Source organism: Ogataea polymorpha (genome assembly GCF_001664045.1).
Source record: "Ogataea polymorpha strain NCYC 495 leu1.1 chromosome Unknown OGAPOscaffold_4, whole genome shotgun sequence".
Classification (NCBI taxonomy): Eukaryota; Fungi; Ascomycota; class Pichiomycetes; order Pichiales; family Pichiaceae; genus Ogataea; species Ogataea polymorpha.
In genome coordinates this window covers 487,486-506,587 of record NW_017264701.1, presented here as the reverse complement: position 1 = coordinate 506,587, position 19,102 = coordinate 487,486, and the positions used below count along the sequence as shown (strand labels likewise).

The 19,102-nt window shown below is 54.2% G+C and overlaps 8 protein-coding genes across 8 annotated transcripts; 5 read left to right on the top strand and 3 right to left on the bottom strand.

Annotated features, from left to right (window-relative positions):
• Window positions 1-32: 32 nt before the first annotated feature.
• OGAPODRAFT_94109 (uncharacterized protein) lies at window positions 33-4,324 on the top strand (the record flags this gene model as incomplete). The annotated part of the gene is made up of 1 exon (XM_018357472.1): window positions 33-4,324. The coding sequence occupies one exon, from the start codon at window positions 33-35 to the stop codon at window positions 4,215-4,217; it is 4,185 nt and encodes a 1,394-aa protein (XP_018210598.1). The 3' UTR covers window positions 4,218-4,324.
• Window positions 4,325-4,515: 191 nt separating this feature from the next.
• Window positions 4,516-8,254, top strand: OGAPODRAFT_88136 (uncharacterized protein). The gene is made up of 2 exons (XM_018356885.1): window positions 4,516-4,966; window positions 5,201-8,254. The coding sequence occupies exons 1-2, from the start codon at window positions 4,540-4,542 to the stop codon at window positions 6,175-6,177; spliced, it is 1,404 nt and encodes a 467-aa protein (XP_018210597.1). The 5' UTR covers window positions 4,516-4,539; the 3' UTR covers window positions 6,178-8,254.
• On the bottom strand, window positions 4,600-8,264 carry OGAPODRAFT_94107 (uncharacterized protein; the record flags this gene model as incomplete). Its single annotated transcript, XM_018357471.1, has 1 exon — window positions 4,600-8,264. The coding sequence occupies one exon, from the start codon at window positions 8,262-8,264 to the stop codon at window positions 6,198-6,200; it is 2,067 nt and encodes a 688-aa protein (XP_018210596.1). The 3' UTR covers window positions 4,600-6,197.
• Window positions 8,265-8,435: 171 nt separating this feature from the next.
• On the top strand, window positions 8,436-9,545 carry OGAPODRAFT_76594 (60S ribosomal protein L4-B; the record flags this gene model as incomplete). Its single annotated transcript, XM_018356202.1, has 1 exon — window positions 8,436-9,545. One exon carries the CDS (start codon window positions 8,436-8,438, stop codon window positions 9,507-9,509), a length of 1,074 nt encoding a protein of 357 aa, XP_018210595.1. The 3' UTR covers window positions 9,510-9,545.
• A 64-nt stretch (window positions 9,546-9,609) lies between these two features.
• OGAPODRAFT_94105 (uncharacterized protein) lies at window positions 9,610-10,775 on the top strand (the record flags this gene model as incomplete). Its single annotated transcript, XM_018357470.1, has 2 exons — window positions 9,610-10,724; window positions 10,766-10,775. The coding sequence occupies 2 exons, from the start codon at window positions 9,610-9,612 to the stop codon at window positions 10,773-10,775; spliced, it is 1,125 nt and encodes a 374-aa protein (XP_018210594.1).
• Window positions 10,770-12,530, bottom strand: OGAPODRAFT_94104 (uncharacterized protein; the record flags this gene model as incomplete). The annotated part of the gene is made up of 1 exon (XM_018357469.1): window positions 10,770-12,530. The coding sequence occupies one exon, from the start codon at window positions 12,528-12,530 to the stop codon at window positions 10,800-10,802; it is 1,731 nt and encodes a 576-aa protein (XP_018210593.1). The 3' UTR covers window positions 10,770-10,799.
• Window positions 12,531-12,866: 336 nt separating this feature from the next.
• Window positions 12,867-15,015, bottom strand: OGAPODRAFT_94102 (uncharacterized protein; the record flags this gene model as incomplete). Its single annotated transcript, XM_018357468.1, has 1 exon — window positions 12,867-15,015. One exon carries the CDS (start codon window positions 15,013-15,015, stop codon window positions 13,975-13,977), a length of 1,041 nt encoding a protein of 346 aa, XP_018210592.1. The 3' UTR covers window positions 12,867-13,974.
• Window positions 15,016-15,152: 137 nt separating this feature from the next.
• On the top strand, window positions 15,153-19,022 carry OGAPODRAFT_94101 (uncharacterized protein; the record flags this gene model as incomplete). The annotated part of the gene is made up of 2 exons (XM_018357467.1): window positions 15,153-16,610; window positions 16,824-19,022. 2 exons carry the CDS (start codon window positions 15,153-15,155, stop codon window positions 19,008-19,010), a joined length of 3,645 nt encoding a protein of 1,214 aa, XP_018210591.1. The 3' UTR covers window positions 19,011-19,022.
• Between the last annotated feature and the right edge of the window lie 80 nt (window positions 19,023-19,102).

The following is a 19,102-nucleotide window of genomic DNA, read 5'->3' as shown; positions in this document are numbered from 1 at the left end:
TGTCCGACTTTTATTTATTTAAGTTATTTCTGATGGGTGCCCAGTTGTCGCTTCTGTCGCCCACAGCACAGACAATTGCCGTTTCCGCCTACATAGACTATCTCAGTGATGTTCAGTACAGCAAACCGTTAAGCTCGACTCGATTTCTGAAGACCATCAAATGTCTTGACAAAGAAGGGGCCGTTGTTGTCAAGCTACTCATAAAGCCCAGCACCGAGCTAAATCTCGAGGCCTGGGTGCGCGAGCTGGAAAAGCTGAGGGTCGACTTGTTGGAATTACCTAACGTCTTACCCTTTGAGAAAATAATAGACTCCCAGAGAGCAGGATACCTGATTCGCCCTTATATTCGCTACAATCTCTACGACCGGATAAGTATCCGTCCATTTTTGGAGCCGATCGAGCGCAAATGGATTGTGTACCAGCTTCTTGTTGGACTTTCTCGCATGCATCAGAAAAACGTGTACCATGGCGATCTGAAAACAGAAAATGTGCTGATGACGTCCTGGAACTGGTGTCTGATCAGTGACTTTGCTGTGTTCAAGCCTGTGTATCTGCCAGAGAACAACCCTTCGCAGTTTTCGTTCTACTTTGATACCAGCCAGCGCCACACGTGCCATGTTGCTCCCGAGCGGTTTCTTGCTTCAGACAAAGAAGTCGACGAGCATCCGGACGCCAAACTGACCTGGCAAATGGACATTTTCTCGCTGGGGTGTGCCATTGCCGAGATCTATCTCGAGGGTCTCTCAATTTTCACGCTTGCGCAGCTATTCAAGTACAAAAAAGGTGAATACCAGCCGAACTTGGACACGATAGACGACATAAACGTGCGCAGACTGATCCAGAGCATGATTGCTCTAGACCCCCGGCAGCGGCTCTCTGCGCAGGATTGTCTGACCCAGTTTCGCCGCTCTGTGTTTCCCGACCATTTTTACACGTTTCTGCATCCATATATGAGGAAACTCAGCGACATTACAGAGGTAAGCGATCCGTTTCGCAGCTGCGACATGCGCATTGCCCGCGTTTACAACGATTTCGATAAAATCTCGCTTTATTTAGGGTTCAAGCACCAATACGACGACGACAAGAAACAAGTCACAGATACAATGATTCCTGTTCGTTTGCAGCTGCCCGGCATGAACGACCATGTGCCCAAACCGACAAATGAGGTTTTCAAGGCCTCGAACGACTGCGCGTCTTTAATTTTGCTGTCCTTGGTGCTGCATAGTGTGCGAAACTCGACGCATTCGTCGTTCAGAGTGCAGGCCTGCGATATCATTCTCTCCTTTGCAGAACAGCTCCACGACGAGGCCAAGCTGGACAGGTGTCTGCCGTATCTAATGTACATGCTGGACGATCCGAGCGAGGACGTACAGAGTGCTGCTCTGCGGTGTTTGGCTCAGCTTCTGACCATGGTGGACGTGATTACACCCGTCAACGCATACATCTTCCCGGAATACGTTCTCCCCAAGCTACAGCAGTTTCTCAAGCGCACGTATCAGGATACCACGCAGCCGGAGGCTGGCCGATATCTGCGGTCTGTGTTTGCGGGCTGTCTGCCCTACTTGGCGCGGACCGCGCGCCGGTTCTACGAAATGGCCACGCTTTTCAGCGTGCAACCGCAGCACGCGGCGTCCGACGAGTTTGCGATCGAGAACGACCTGCAGCTGGAAAAATCATTCAAGAACATGGTGGTGGAGTTTGAGTCACTCGTGGTGCAGATCCTCACCGACCAGGACTCGTTTGTGCGTATCTCGCTGCTGAAAAATATTTTACCCCTTGCTGCGTTTTTCGGCAAAGACAGGACCAACGACATCATTCTGAGCCATCTCATCACATACCTCAATGATAAGAACCCCAACATCCGGCTCGGTTTTGTCGCCAGCATCGTGCCCATCTCTGTTTTCGTCGGCATTGTCAGTTTGGAGCAGTACATTCTGCCGCTCTTAGTGCAATCGCTGAACGACGCCGACGAGCTGGTCGTCATCGGTGTTATCAAGACTTTCACGGAGCTCTGCAAACTTGGACTCGTGCGCAAAGTCCACTACTGGGACCTTGTCAAGCTCACGATCCGTCTGCTGCTGCTCCCAAACGAGACCATCAGACAGGCGGTACTCGATCTTGTTGTGGCCGTCGGTTCTAGTCTGTCACTTGCAGACCTCTACTGCATGCTCTACCCGATCATCAGGCCATTTTTCCAGGACGAATTGACCGAGTTTTCGTGGGAGTCGCTCTATATCAGTGCCCAGCAGCCGATTTCGCTTGCCGTGTACACACTGGCGCAAGCGTGGTCCCTGAAACAGGACCAGTCGCTGTTTTGGCAGCGTGTAGAGGCGTCGCACCGCCGCGGAGACCTGTTCAACACGTCTGGCATCGCATTTTTGCGCAAAAACGTGGCCCAGAGTTCGCTGCATCGCTTCCATGGCGTCGACGACATGACGGTGGTGGCCAACAATGAGGTGCCACTGAGCCAGAGCGATCTGCAGCACGTCGAGCGGCTCAAGTCCGTGGGGATGGCCGACTCGGAGCTCTGGAAAGTGGCGACGCTGCGCTCCTACATCTACAAAATCGCACGCACCAATAGCCAGCAAATGATTTCTGCCGATGTATCCAAGCCCAATGTGCTCCCACGTACCGTGTTCTTCGATGTCTTGCACCGCTCGGAGGTGGTTCCGAGCGAGGACCCTGCGTCAGGAGCCCTGAACGGCTCTGCGGCGTCGTCTGCTCCCAGAAAGGCGCCTGCTCTGCTGTACGGTACTGCCGCTAAAGCAGACCCGCTCACATTCACCAGCAGCCGCGCAGTCGGCGGAGAAACAACGTCGCTGCCGCCGTCGACGCCTGTTTCTGCCGAGGAGTCGACCAGCGTCCAGAAAATCACCACCAAAATTAAACACAGCTACTCCGGAACAAACCCGTACATTCTCAAATTCTTGGGCAGCATGTCCTTCGAGCCGACTTTGGACGACTATAACGAGTTCGGCGGGCCTGCCGCGGCATACGAACCACCCGAAACTCGCGAGAAATCACAGGTGTCTGGAACATTGATTTCCCGGCTGGTGGAGCACAAGGCGGCTATCACCGGCCTCGAAGTTTCTCCGGATCATAAGTTTTTCATCTCGAGCGACGAGTCCGGCGAGCTCAAGCTGTGGGATTCTGCGCGGCTCGAGATGAACGTCACCGGGTCGTCGACGCTGGCCGTTAACCTGGAATCACCGATTGTGGCTATCAAATTTATGCCAAATAGATACTGTCTCGCGGTAGCCACCAAGGACGGCTACATCAAGATTTTCCGACTTGAGTTTGCAAACACGCACAGAAGACACTCCTCCGCCAAAACGAGCCTCATCAGACACTACAAGCTGGACAAAACCGACAGGTATGCACTGCAGCTGGGGTTCTTCTGGCGGGCTGAAAAACCGCTTCTGGTGGCCACCACGCCAACATCCAAGCTTTTTGGCCTTGATGTACGCACCATGAAGCCTGTCTTTTCGGTGCAGTGCAACCTATCGCACGGGATACCGACCGCGCTAGCGGTGGACGAGTCGCAGGGTTGGGCTGTTGTCGGTACGTCAAAGGGTATCTTGGACCTGTGGGACTTGAACTTTGAGATCTCACTGAAGAGCGCAAAATTCCGCGGATCGAGCTTCCCGATCCACCGCATCGAGACTTTGCCGCCAGAGTACTCGCCGAACGGCAGAAAGTCCAGATACATAGCCGTGATTGGCGGCTCTGGCGACGCAGACGTGACTGTCTGGGACGTGGCACGCCTGCAGCCCCGACAGGTTTTCTGCTGCTCCAGCGTGTCCTCCACGATCGAAACGTACATCGTGACCGAGCTGGGCAACGAGAACGATTCGCTGGACGACCAGCTGGCGCAGCTCGAGCTCTCTGATGAGCTAATCACCGCCGACAAAAGTTGCACAGCCTTGAAATGTGCCGGCGGGGTGTTGGTGAGCGCTGCTCCACACAACCAGCTGACTGTGTGGGACCTTGGCGAGCCCGAGCGCTCGTGTTTGGTGGGGAACGCCGCGGCGGCGTCGTTTGTGGCGACGCAGATCAACTCGAATCTCATGTTTGTGAGCGAGCGACGCACAGGCCAGAAACGCACGGCCGCAGCGGTCGGCCACCGCGACCGGGTGCTGCACATTGCGTGGGTGTGTCTGCCGTACGACATGCTCGTCAGTGGCGACCGCAGCGGCACCATCAACGTGTATAGGTGATGAGCTGGAATCGTGGGGCTGATGTCATGGCTGAGGTGAATACGGTATAGGCAGTCCAATCACAAAACTCGGCTTAGCGATTGCTTCTAACGCCACTAGATATTTACATAACTGAGCATGGTTGAAGAGAGCTCGAGATTTATTTTTGCTGGCTGTGCAATTATTTATCTAATTTATGTCCGCCAGCGAGTTTGAGTACGAGTCCGAGGAAGAGTACGCGAGCTCTGTATCGTTCGACGAGCTTGAGGCGCTGTCTTTAACAGATTCTGTGCACTACACGCACAAGAACAGACAGACGGCGAACGGTCTGAGCACGCATCGCATGCGGTACAAGCCCGTGGAGGCGGACGAGATCGAGGCCCAGCTCAAGGCGCATATCGGGGACGTGGACAGCATTCTGCAGATCGGCGAGGACGACTGCGCCGTGCTGATGCTCAAGTACGAGTGGAACGAGCAGAAGCTGCTGGAGGACTTCACTACAAAAGAGCCGGGTAACCTGCGTCGAGAGTGCGGGCTCGCGACAGACACGGCGGTGGTGTCTGGGCTTGTGGAGACGGCCGGGCCGGAGTTTATGTGCGCGATCTGCTGCACCGAGGGCCCGATCGAAACGTTCGGGCTTTCGTGGTGTGATCATCGATACTGCGTGGATTGCTATGTGCGCTATGTTAGAGGCAGCCAGACCGGACTGGTGAAGTGTCCCGACACTGCTTGTCATCTGTACGTGCGGCCGGGAGAGCTGGCGCAGCTAAGTGCAATCGACGAGCAGAGAGCGCTGCAAAAGGAAGAACAAGAGTCGCGGGCACAGAGACAGAACTTGGGTGGTCCGTTGACGTCGGAGCAAATCATGGCAAAATACCAGAAGCTGGCTAGCGAGAGTTCCGACGAGGAGGATGCAGAGTCTGGGGACGGCGAGGAAAGCGCCGACGACGCGCTGTTCAATTTCCACGAGCGCCATATTCGACAACAACGCCTCGAAAAACAAGAACGGCGCAACAAAGTGCTTCTCTCCCGCTACTGGTACGCGGTGGTGCTCCAGTACACTAAGAAACATGCCCGGATGTTTAGAAACTGTCCTGCTGTCGACTGTGAGTGTTTCATCGAGTACAGGGGGTTCGATTCGGACGTGATGAGCTCTGTGGAGGAGTACGTCGCACACAAGTATATCCCCATCGTGCAGTGTGCCAACGGTCATCGGTTCTGCTTTGCGTGCATGAGCGAGGACCATGCTCCAGCCACGTGTGCTGTGGTTCGTAAATGGATTCAGACCTGTGAAGACGAGACTGAAACGTCGCACTGGATCACGGCAAACACAAAGGACTGTCCCAAATGTTCCTCGCCAATTGAGAAAAATGGAGGCTGCAACCACATGACCTGCGGAGAGTGCCACTACCAGTTTTGTTGGATCTGCCTGGGCGATTGGAGCCGTCACAAAAACAACTTTGTGTGCACAAGCTTCGACGACGAAGAGGCCAAGAAGGAGCGCGAGAAACAGGAAACGTCTCGAGTGTCGCTCAAAAAATACCTATTTTATTTCGACCTGTTCGAGATCCACCGCGTCTCATTGAAAAAAGACACAGAGTTCCTTGCCAAGCTGGAGTACAAAGTCCAGGAAATACAGCAACGGGCTAAAGTGTCGTGGATCGAGGCCCATTTTTACCGCGAGTCGATCGATACCCTGCTGAGATGCCGTATCACGCTGATGTGGTCGTATGCCCTGATGTTCTATCTAGAAAGCTCAAAGGAAAAGGGCATGCTGGAGAAAACACAGAGTAACCTTTCCAATCATGTGGAGGCTCTCTCCAAATTGTTCGAGATCACTCCAACAGAGAACGTGATCAAAAAGAAGGAGATGTTCCTCACCAAAGCTAATGCTCTTAAAACCTCACACGAGAAATGCATTGAAATATTTATGGAATCGCTGGTACTCAACCGTATCAAGTTTGTTTCCGATATCGAATAGTGATGACTGGCATGAGGTGCTTACTTGATCTCGCTGTCCAAAGCAAGAACCAAGGCGCACCGCGAAGGTAGATAAACCTGAATATAATTTTTTCTGTTATTCCATGGGAACTCAGTGGTGAAAAAGACAGATTTGGACTCGTCGATACGGCCATGTCCGCCATATTCGGACCGATCCGAGTTTAATATGATCTTGTAGCAGCCTGGAGTCTCGACACCAACCCTGTAATCAGTAAACGATTGCGTGGGATGAAAGTTGAACAAGAACAGCTTGTTGTTTCGCTCGTAAACCAGCACCTTGTCTACCTCATTCTTCAAAGACACGTACGCCGGCTCGGAATTCAGCCAAGTGTATTTCGACTCTGTGGTGTTCATTGCTTTGTCAAACTGGTACAAAAACTTGTATCTCAGCAATTCATCCTTTATCAGATTGAATTGTCTTCTTGCGTAGTGGTACGACTCGCCATTTCCTTGACGAGGGAAATCCAGCCATTCTGGGTGACCAAACTCGTTACCCTCAAAATTCAAATACGCTTCTCCACCGAGAGATTGCGTGACCAGCCTGATCATCTTGTGTAGCTGAATCCCGCGATCAACGACCGGGGTAAGTTCAGTAAGAACCGACATGTTAGTGTACATTTGAGCGTCCATGAGCCAAAATGCCAGCGTCTTGTCTCCGACCAGGGCCTGGTCATGAGACTCTGCGTATGCAATACATTTTTCCTTGTATCTTCTGTTGGTAAGAGTGTGCGCAATGGCAGCCATATCCCAGTCTTCGTCTCTCAAGTGCTTGAGGATCTTGATCCACATGTCTGGAATCGACATTGCAAGCCTGTAATCAAATCCAACACCTCCAATTGAACGAGGCATACACAAGGTTGGATAACCAGACACGTCTTCTGCCACCGTCGTGATGGTACAGTTCTCGACCTCTCCATATTGACGGCAAAGGTCGTTTGCGAGCATCATGTATGTGAGAGACTCCTTGTCCACAGATCCATTGGGGCTCAGATACTCATTGTAGTCTCCAGAGAAGCCTTCGCCAATTCCATGATGAACGTACAGCATGCTGGTCACACCGTCGAACCGGAACCCGTCAAACTTGTACTCTTGTAAGTAGAATTTGAGGTTGCTGAGCAGGAACCTCAGTGTCTCGTAGCTGCCGTAGTTAAACAGTCTCGAATCCCACTGGTCGTGGACACCCTTCCCGCCGCTGTGGAAGTAGCAGTAGTCGGTGCCGTCAAACATATTGAGTCCGTCATCAACGTTTTTAGACGCGTGAGAGTGCACCACGTCGAGAAGAACACGGATACCCATGCCGTGTGCCGTATCAATGAGCTCCTTCAACTCCTCTGGGGTTCCAAACCGCGAGCTGATCGCGTAGAACGACGTGACCTGGTAGCCGAAAGAAGCGTAGTATGCATGTTCCATGATAGACATGAGCTGGACAGTGTTGTAGCCCAGGTCCTTGATCATGGGCAGTACGTTGGCAGTGAACTCCTTGTAGGTGCCAATGCGCGGTTCAGGAGTCGAGATGCCGACGTGGGCCTCGTAAATTTTGAGGGACTGCGGCAGAGGCGGTCTCGGATGCTTGAACTCGTAGTTTGTTGGGGGGTTCCAGAAACGGGCCTCGTACGCCGGGTTGTTGTACTCCTTGGGTGGCGCAGTAGCGCGCAGAATGTACGGCGACAGCCGCGCAACCTTGGAGCCATCAGGCAGCGTGAGTAAAATTTTGACCCTCGAGTTGTGGGGGATAGCAGGTTTCCCACCGACAGGAGGCAGAACAACGCTGAAGAAGCCGTAATTGTCCTTTGTCATGACGTCCGTGTCGTGTTGCCAGTCATTGTAGTCGCCGATCACGCACGCTGCGACGGCGTTGGGCGCATACTCTTTGTAGAAAATCGAGTTGTCAGGGTTGACATGGAACCCCAGTTTTTGATAAGAGTCTGCGAACTTGAGCAGCCCGCCCTCGTTTTTCTGCAGCACCTGAAGCCAATTGTCGGCGAGCTTGCGCCGGTGGTCGATTTCGGCAGCAAAGGGCTCAAGCCAGGGATCGATCTGCAGTAGGGGTGCAATCGTGGACGACATATTAAATGGGGCAGGAAACAAAGGAGGTCAGCTTATTTTGTCCCCAGGTGCGAGGGGGCGGCCGGTCGGGATGGGGGTTACCCGGCCGCGCAGATACGGATTGGGCACGCTGCACGACCCGGAAATATTTGATACAATTTTTTCACTCTGAATTTTCATCATTTTTTAACCATGTCCACTCCTCAAGTTTCCGTCGTCAGCCTCGACGGCAAGGCCACTTCCAGCTCTCTGCCGCTCCCAGCCGTGTTCAAGGCTCCTATCAGACCAGATATTGTCCACTCCGTCTTCACCAGAGTCAACAAGAACAAGAGACAGGCTTACGCCGTCGCTGAGAACGCTGGTCACCAGACCTCTGCCGAGTCCTGGGGTACCGGTAGAGCCGTTGCCAGAATCCCAAGAGTTGGCGGTGGCGGAACCCACAGATCTGGCCAAGCTGCTTTCGGTAACATGTGCAGAGGCGGTCGTATGTTTGCTCCAACCAAGATCTGGAGAAGATGGCACGTCAAGGTCAATCTCAACGAGAAGAGATACGCCACTGCTTCTGCCATTGCTGCCACTGCTGTGCAATCTCTGGTTTTGGCCAGAGGCCACAGAGTCGAGGAGATTCCTCAGATTCCATTGGTTGTGTCTTCCGACCTTGAGTCTGTCTCCAAGACCAAGGAAGCTGTTGCTGTCCTGAAGGCTGTCGGTGCCCACAAGGACGTCGTCAAGGTGATCAAGTCCAAGAAGATGAGAGCCGGTAAGGGTAAGCTGAGAGGCAGAAGATTCACCCAAAGAAGAGGACCATTGATTGTCTACGGCGAGGACAAGGGTCTTGTCAAGGCTTTCAGAAACCTGCCGGGTGTCGAGACCGCTCCAGTCACCGCTCTGGGCTTGCTGCAACTGGCTCCAGGTGCCCACTTGGGAAGATTTGTCATCTGGACCGAGTCTGCCTTTGCTGCTCTGGACTCTGTCTACCAATCCAAATCTGGCTACGCTCTGCCAGCCAACATTGTCTCCAACACGGACGTCACCAGACTGATCAACTCTGCTGAGATCCAGGCTGTTGTCAGACCGGCTGGCCAGGCCACCCAGAAGAGAACTCACGTTCTGAAGAAGAACCCATTGAAGAACAAGCAGGTTCTGCTGAGACTCAACCCATACGCCAAGGCCTTCTCCGAGAAGAAGCTTGGATCTGCCAAGGTCGAGAACAAGCCAGCCAAGCCATCCAAGGGCCAGTTCTTGGACGTGCTGAGAAGTAACTAGGCTACGTAGAGACCAAAATCTAAATTTTTCAATTTGAATAAATTATTTAAAAAAACATTTTCGCGCTGCCCCGGCGGTTCCCCAGACCACACCTACCACCATGACCAAACGTCTTCCCCTCGAGGTCAAGCTCTCGCGCAAGGCCACGCGCGTCGCGTGCGAGTTCTGCCACCGCAAGCACCTCCAGTGCAACGACGCGCGCCCGTGCGCGAACTGCTCCAAGCGTGGGCTCGCAGACTCGTGCCGGGACTCGGTGCGCAAGAAAAAAAGCGTCTACAGAGAGGGCTCGCGCACGCAGTCTAGCAGACAGTCGTCTGTGGCGTCGCAGGACGCGCCGCTCGAAGGCTTCGACTCGCTGCCCTTCGTATTTGCCCCGGACCCGCGCAACTTCGAGTCGACGATGGCCAACGACGAGTACGCACAGCTGACCGACCTGCTCAACACGAACCCGCCCTCGCCCACGGACGACTTTGTCGATTTCGAGGAGGACAAGGAGTTTCGGCCGTTCATCGAGATCAACATCGAGACGCTGACGATGCGGTCGTCGTACCCGAACAATGAGACCCCGAACTCGTACGTGTACAACGAGTGGCACTCGGCGATGCCGAACCTTGCCCGCGAGGTGCCTGCGGTGCCCGAGCAGGACGAATTCTACGTCGCGCCGATCCTGGTGCGCCAGCACGTGAAGCACCCGGACGATATTTATTTGACCCAGCTGATCAAGCCGTACCGGTATCCTCGCGCGTACCACGCCCTGATCTCGTACTTGAAGCGGCGCTTCAGCAAGGGCCAGCTGATCGAGATTGCCAAGTGCATGGCCAAGTACAGGCCGTCGTTTATTTCTGCCACCAAATCGCTGCACGAGAACGATCTGCTGTTCACAGAGCACTCGTTCCAGCGGTCGCTGCTGGAATACGAGCATCTGATTGCGCTATCGCCGTCGCCTATTGCGATCTGGCGCCGCACGGGCGAGATCGTTGCGCTCACAGACACGTTTGCCGTCATGACGGGCTACTCGCGCAAGGCGCTGCTGTCGAAGCGCACTTTCATTGTCGAGCTGATGGACGACGAGAGCACGATCAAGTACTTCCGCAGCTTTAGCGAGCTCGCGTTCGGCGACCTCAACGCCACGTACCTCACCGATTGCAACCTTCGCAAGGCGGAGGACCGCAACTACCTACGCTGCTGCTGCATCTGGACCATCAAGCGCGACGTGTTCGACATCCCGATGCTCATTGTCGGGCAGTTTTTACCAGTCTTGGATAGGATTTCGTAGATCTATATAACCACCTAGTCTAATTCCAGGATCTGCCCGAGAAGCTTGCCCGCAGCCACGACCTCCTCGTCAGAGTACCGCCGCCCGACCAGCTGGTAGCAGATCGGCGCGCCGTGAACGAGCTCCGGCTTGTACTTGGCGTGCTCGATTGCCTCGATCGTCGACCGCGGCGTGTACTCCGGCTTCGTATCGACCTTTTGGTCCGCATAAAGTCCCGTCGGACCCGTCAAACTAGGCAAGTCCAGCAGGTTGAAGTGCGACGTGTAGCCCCAGTAGTAAGGGCCCTCGACGCCATTTTGGACACAAACCGGGGCCGGGCCGCAGTAGTTCGGGCACAGGATGAAGTCGACCTTGTTCTGGACGAAATAGTCGTTGTACAGCTTCCGCAACCTGTCACGCTGATAGTTGAGCTCTCTGTTCTCGGTGATGGACAGCGCGCGGTCGCCTTGCCCGAAAGACAGTGCCCATTTCGTGAGCGGTAGCAGTGGCTCGCCCGACGGCCGTAGCATCTCCTTCTGCGCATGGTTGCCATCGCAGTTGTACAGCAACTTTGCCACCTCGTACAGTTTGTCCGTCTCGAGCGGCTGAAACTCGACCACGTTGACGCCCGCCTGCTGCAGCTTGTCCGCAGTGTGCTTGAGACCGCGAATAATCGGTGGCAGCGGTTTCACGATCCCGTCGTCGTACATCACGGCGACCGTCAGTGTCTGCGGCTCCGGAACGGCAACCTGGCGCCATGGCATCGGCAGGGACCAAGGATCCAGGTCCCACGGCTTGCCCGCGTTGATGTACGCACGCATGAACAGCTCGATGTCGTCGACGCTGTTGGCGAGCGGGCCGGCGACAGCGACGATCGACTCCTGGCCTTTGCCCGACGAAACGCCGCCAAACGTCGAGATCCGTCTCGAGGTTGGGCGCAGGCCGTACACGCCAGAGAAGGCGGCCGGTCCGCGGATCGAGCCGCCGATGTCGGTGCCCACGCCCAGCGGCGATGCCCGCGAGCCCACGCTGGCACCCTCGCCACCCGAAGACCCGCCCGCGGTCAAGAGCGAGTTGTGCGGGTTGCGCGTGCGGCCGACAATGTTGTTGTTGGAGTCCAGGTGCATCAGTGTCTGCGGCTCGTTCGTGCGCACGTAGAACACAGCGCCCAGGTTCCGCAGCACCTGCACCGTCACGGCGTCCTCCTTAGGTACGTTGTCCAGCCACGCGACCCAGCCACCGTGAGTGATCTTGCCCGCGTACCCGATCTGCTCTTTGAGCGAAATCGGAATGCCGTGCAGCGGGCCTGCCAGCTTTCCATGGACAGCCAGGTACTCGTCCAGCTGCTTGGCCCGCTGCAGCGCCTCGTGCACAAAGAACTCGCACGCAAAGTTAGTCAACTGGTGCGCAATCACAGCCCGGTGCGCAAATGCCTTCAGCACCGCCACGGCAGACAGCTCTCTGGATTCCATCTTGCGCAGCAGCTCGGTGGCAGACGACTCGGTGATCTCGCGCTCCTGTGGAGTCAGGTGCTTGGTCTCTTTGAGAAATTGGACCGTGCTGAAATTGGTCTCGTCGAGATCGCCAGGGATTTCGGTCTCGGGCAGCTTGTACTCGGCTTGCAGAGAGTCCGCCAGAGCCTGGCGGTACGCAGCGATCTTGGGCTTCCAGGACTCGAACAGTTGCGGATCCGACACGTCGTCCGTGAACTTGTACAGGGATTCGATATTGGCTGGGGCAGATACAGACAAAGGCTGAGACACCATGATTAATAATAAGTTGGGTGCTGGGAGTTGGCAGCTATTTATTTTGCACTGATAAGAATCAGATTGGGAATTTCCATGCGGAATAAAATCGTCGCTCGTTTAGGCAGTTATCCGCGGTGACAGGATGGCCATATAATCGCGTGCCATTGAAAGTAGGGGCTCAAGGAGCTCAAGTAAGTTGGCGGCACAAGAAGGCTGCGCAGCGCCAGCTTCTGTGCCCGGTGCTACGCATAGTGTGCGCACCGGCGCACCCGCGCACCGGTGCTATTTACACCTCGGACCCGCAAAATTGTTGCAATTTTTATTTTCCCCATGTCCAAATCACGAACCAAGTCGGGTTGTTTCACCTGCCGAAAGCGCAAGAAGAAGTGCGACGAGCGGTATCCCGTGTGTTCGGGCTGCTCGCGCAACTTCTTGCACTGCTCGTGGCCCGAAAAACGAGGTGCTGCGCTGCCCAGGAACTACGAGATTAAAGCCGCATCGTCGCCGCCACAGCTGCCCCAGCCCGATCCCCAAGACCCCAGCGAGTACCCGATCCCCTCGCACATGTGCTTTGTGTTCGAGCTTGATTCGTACAAGCACCAGGATCGCAAAATTGCTCCGCGCTTCGACATTCTGACCTCCGAGCCTGCGCTCGACATGCTGGTGGAAAACGCCCCGCCCTTCTCGTGGATCATCGTCGCCATCCACACGCTGCACGCGCTCGAAACCAGCTTGCGCGAGCTGCTCGACGCCCAGACGCTCGGGGCGCTTGCAGCGTTGCCCGACAGCCATACCGTGCTCAACGTCTTTGTGCGGAATTTCCCCGTTGCGCTGTTTTTCTGCAACACCTCCAAGCTGCCCTCGCCGTACGAATTCTACCAGCACAGCTTCAACTTCATCTCACTTGTGGACGTGCCATTTGCGTGCGACTGGCACGTCGGGCAACAGCGCGCGCTTCTGCTGGAGTCGCTCGAGACACTAGCAAAGCTCGCCGACGCGAAAACCACTAAACTGCTCGCCCCAGTGAAACACAAAATGACGCTTACGTGGACGGCCATCCAGACGCTGGAGATTCAGATTCCGCTCCAGGACCTCACGCCCGGCCAGCGTCAAACCCAGCGGAACCTGGCCGTGTGCAAAGCTCTTTTCTACGCGCAGGAGATTTTGTATCTGAAGCTCGCGGACGCCTCCACAGAAGCTGACAGCCCCGTGGTGCAGTTCTACCTCGAGCAGCTGGTGGCGGAACTTGGCGCAGTGTCGGGCAACTCGCTCACGCTGCTGTTGTTTCCGCTACTGATCGGAGGCTGCGTTGCCCTGAAAATGGCGCACCGTGAATTTTTTTCCAAAGAATTACATATCCTCGCTCAGGACCAACAGTACCCGCTGGCGCGCAAAATGGCGGAGAAACTGGAGGACCTGTGGTGCGAGGAGGAGCAGCACACTGCTTCCGCGTACCAGTGGCTCATATCGACGTGCGGTCCGTGATCCCCTCGTAGATCTCGCCCACTAGCAGCTGGTACGTCGGGAGCAGGTCTCTTCCCGAGTGCACGCCGCGCTTGCCCCGCTCGTCTGCCTCGCTCGCGTCGACGGCCGCCTGGAACTCCTCGAATTTGGCCACCATCAGTATTTTCGTCCGCTGGACAATTGAGTCCATGCGAACCTTGTCGGTGGTGCTGAAAATTGGCTTTTCTGTCTGGTCGATTAGAATACTCGCGAAATTGTCAATTTTGGCCAGCAGCTCCAATACCAAATGGAAGTCCTGGAACGAGTCAAGACGATATTTTTCCAAGTAGTCCGCAAGGTCGCCCATGATGCGGATGAGGTACGCCGGCTGTCCCGCGACGGTCGACGGGTCGATCAGGTCGATCTGAAGCTCGTCCTTGGGCTCTGAGTCTGCTAAATTTGAATGGTAAATAGCTGGAATCTCTTTTGTCCCGTAAAGCGACACCCACAGCAGTAGCACGGCGCTTGTGACCTGCTCCAGCAGCCGGTCCAGCGTGTACTTGTAAACGTCGTCCGGCTCTGCCTGTGGTGGGGGCGACGCGTCGATCTCGGCAAGCGGCGACTTCTCGGCCTGCTCGTCATCGACATCGTTCTCATCATCGTCGTTTCGCAGCGAAAGATACTTGATAAACATCCGCTGGATCTGCAGCAGCTTGGCGTCCATATACGCCACCAGCCGGCTCTGTTGCGCCCCGCTTAGCTTGCGCGGGCGCTGGGGCGGCCGGCGCACGAGACGCGGGGGTTCCGAGGCAGTGAGTCCGCGGTTCTGTCCAAACGGATTGACCGGCGACGGCCTATTAATTGTGGCATCCAGGTCGGTGAAATCGTCAATACTTCCCGTGGTTGCTGTTGGTACCATTTCGACGCTCTCGCTGCCCACAGCCTCTTCAGAGTCAGATGATAAATCCAGAGCCTCGGCAAGATCCTCTGGTATGTCGTGGTCGGTCAATTCCACCTCTTGGTCCGGTTCAGGGTGCCGTGGTGTAGACGGAGCATTCATGACAAAGAATGGAATGTTAATTTTCTGGTGCACCCTTGCACCACACTTAATTAATTTTAATTTTTTCAGCTCCTGCCTTATCAGGAAGGTGCATACACGATATATAGATAGCATTTAGTGCTGAATTTGCTTCTCTAATGACCATCGCACACATTAAAGTTCCGAACGGCAAGCAGTACCAGCTGGAGACTGGTATTTTTATCAACAACGAGTTTCTGGCCACCGAAAGTCAACTCGCCGTCGAGGACCCTGGCACCGGCACTGAGATCTGCGCCGTCCATCTTGGAGACGAGAGACATGTGGAGCAGGCCGTGAAGAGCGCAAGAAAGTGTTTCACGGAGGTGTGGCGCAGCAAAAGTGGCCGCGAAAGGTCGGACCTGCTGCTCAAAATCTCGCAGCTCATGCTCGAGCACAGCGATCAACTGGCCGATCTAGAAGCCCTCGAAAGCGGCAAGCCAAAGGCGACGAACGCCATTTTCGACGTGCTGCACTCGGCAGACGTGTTCCGCTACTACAGTGCTCTGGCAATCACTGCCGAGGATGGCAAGACAGTCGAAACAGAGCGCTCGAAATTCACCTACACTGTTACGGAGCCATATGGGGTGTGTGCCGCCATCATGGCGTGGAATTTCCCGTGCTCCACGTTTGCATGGAAAGTGGCCCCTTGCTTGGCTGCCGGTAATGCCATCGTGGTTAAGCCGTCCGAAAATACGCCTCTTTGTGCTCTGTACATGTGCGAGCTTTTTTTGAAGGCTGGTGCTCCGGCTGGACTGCTGAACGTTGTTTGTGGTCTTGGAGCCAAGGTTGGGTCCGCCATTGCGTCACACCCAGGCATCGACAAGGTCACTTTCACGGGTAGCACGGTGGTTGGCAAGACCATCCAGAAGCTCGCTGCAGAAAACCTTAAGGCGTGCACTCTGGAGTGCGGTGGAAAGTCGCCGCTTGTGGTGTACGACGACGCCGACCTGGAACAGGCTGTCAAATGGGCTGCGTTCGGCATCTTCTTCAACAAGGGCGAGATTTGCACCGCCTCATCCAGAATTTACGTCCAAGCAGGTATCTACGACGAGTTTCTGGACAGACTCAAAAAGCACGTTGAAGAGAATTTTGTGCAGGGACCACAATTCGCCGAAGGTGTCAACGTCGGTCCGCAGGTCTCCAAGGTGCAGCAGGACAAGATCCTGGACTACGTCAAGATAGGAGTGGCCGAGGGTGCCAAACTTGTGTGCGGCGGCAACAAAGTGCCCGACCTGGCGGGCTATTTTCTGCAGCCGACGATTTTGGCCGACTGTTCCCAATCCATGAGAGTCGTTCAAGAAGAAATTTTCGGCCCCGTCGTCACGGTGTCCAAATTTAACACGGATGAGGAGGCCATTGAGCTATCAAACGATTCGTCCTACGGCCTGGCTGCCTACCTGTTCACTCAAGACATCAATCGGTCTCAGAAGTATATCCGCGAGGTGCAGAGCGGCCAGGTGTTTGTCAACTACACGTTCGCAGCAGACTACCGTATGCCATTTGGTGGATACAAGATGTCGGGAATCGGCCGCGAGCTTGGAGAAGCCGGCTTGGCAGCATTCAGCCAGACAAAAGCAGTCCACATAAATTTATCCAGTAAATTGTAAAGAAATTATTTTATTTTAATAATTTTTCAAGATTGTTCTCTGGATTTTTTTCCAAAATCGACTTATTTTATCCTTCCAGCTCGCTGCATATACAACTCTGCGATGCAGAGGCTTCAAAACGCGCGCATTCTGCTGACCTCGCCGGGGCGAATATACTTGCGGGTCTTGTCCATGCGAGTAGAGATTGACTGGGGCCAGCTAGAACGCGACAAACCGGTTACCAATATAAACCGAGGGGGTGTTTTTGGATCAGGCCCCGGGCTAAGGCTCAAGAATATCCCACATGACCACGACGATCGACACGAACAGCACATTAGGAGCGATGTATATAAAGAACTTGCGCCAGTTGACCCACAGTCACAAAACCAGGAATTAGCTAACGATATACCACAGGAGCCAGAAAAAGTGCCGCAGAGCGAGCGTCCAGATTTATCAAAATTATTAAACATCAGCAGACGACCCATGGGCGCATTACTGGAGGGTAAGTACGAACGTAAGCCCCGCGATACGCATCCCGAAAGGCCTACCCCCGCTTTTTTACCTCCGGATATGGCAGAGCTTTTCAGAACCAAGAAATACGCCGAGCTATACCGCAGACTCGAGTCGGTCTCTCTTGCGCCGTTTGAGTTCGAACAGCTGCTCATTATGTCCGACAACTACACCTTTATCTACAAAATGGCACGGAGATTTGGCAACATTTTTGACTACGCAGGCCTAAGCACTGCATTTCTCGAACGCCTGCTTCTCGTCCTCTACATGAACTTCGACTACAGAGAGTTTGAACGTATATTCAGCATTTACCTCAGTCGCGTTGACGACCCCGATCCCGATGCTTTCCGGCTAGCTCTACGTGTGTATCTGCGTACAGAAAACGTGAGCGTGGCCACACAGATATTTAATCAGACAGTTATGTCATGCAGAAAATTGGCCGCAGATGTTTTGGACTCGTACCTGAAGGACCTGCAGCAAATCACGTCCAATCCGTCACTCTGCTATATGGCGTACCGGTTATGGCTCTCCCGAGGCCATAGTATCCACTTTCGCACGCGAGTCCTAATATACAAGATACTGATGCGCCACGGTACACGAGAACAGGAAAAATGGGTTATACAGCATCTCGAAGACACTAAAAGTCACAAGGTATGGTTCGTCGACGAGCTGGACGAAATTGAAACGAGTCGAGAGGCCCAGCAGTACATCTCCACTCTTTATCCGGAATGGGTTGAGCGATTAGAGCCCGAGGAATGTGAGTGTTACCGTCTCGAGTGCATAGACATGTTCATGAGAGTTGGAGAGGTGTCGCTGGCCAGAAGAGTGCTCGAGGACGCTGCCACGGACGCAGAGTTCAAAATTCTGCTGCGCAGAGTTTTATGGTGGATCCAGCGCGACGGACAGCCCGAGGTGTATGCAGAACTTGTGCTGAAGATAGCCAAAGAAACCGGCTTGGAATTCCAGGAAGATTTTGTCTATAACCTGTGGAAGACTTACGTTGCAGCATACCCGATGATCCGTACACCTATAACTCGGAGACTGGTGCAGGAAATCGAGAGCAGCGATAACTTTTCGCTTCAACGGCTTGCTCACGTGATCACGCTCGACGAAAAAACAGGCAAGCACCGTTTGTTGCGCAGGAGTATAGTTGGGGACAAGGCAGGACCCGTGCTGCCGCGGATGAAGGCGATCGACAGCCGGATGCGCAGTGGGATCTGGCCGCACAAAGGAATCTTGGTGACGGCAATGAAGACGTCTCGATCCATCGAAGAAGTTGAGGAGCTGGTGGACTTTATTCGCAGCAACCCGAAAATCGCGGACTTGAACGAACCATCGCTCAAAATGCTGGTTTTTCTCAAACGCAAGACCCTCAATCCGAAATTTCGTCTTGGCACCTTCAAGTTCCTCTCGTCGATTGTGGAGGAACATCGCGACTCTCTGTCCGTTTCAGACTACACGAACATGCTTCTGGATGCCGTCAAGTTCCATAACCATGAGTTTGGCATGGTAGTTTTGGACAGAATGGCAGAGGTCTCGCCGCGCAGCAACACCGAACTTCTCAGGGCTGTGTACGCCATAATCAAGTTTTACCTTGAGCTAGGGCGTCTGGACCTTGCGATCGATATACTAGAGCAGGTCAAGAAGGAGAAGACGTTCTACCCTACGGAGATTTTCATGCGCAACACGAAATCTATCTGTGAGTTATACGCCCATAACCTGGACGTGCAAGACAGCGACGAGATCAGAGAGAACCTTGTTATATATCTCGAGCACACGATCAAAGTGCTACAAAACCAGTACGACCACATCAGCGCACAGCATATGCAAAATTTGGACCAGTATCTAAAGAAAATGGCCCGCTGGAGGGAAATTGTATAAAGATAGACAAATCGACTAAATTTCTAAAACACAAAATAATTTTTTATGATCCACATCGATGGAAGTGCTCAAGTTATTGCAATCCTTGGGGG

Coding starts and splice junctions, on each gene's coding strand:
- OGAPODRAFT_88136 (XM_018356885.1), top strand. CDS start 4,540: ATGCGGTACAAGCCCGTGGAGGCGGACGAGATCGAGGCCCAGCTCAAG. Junction 4,967..5,200: donor GGGAGAGCTGGCGCAGCTAA/GTGCAATCGACG, acceptor TCGAAAAACAAG/AACGGCGCAACAAAGTGCTT.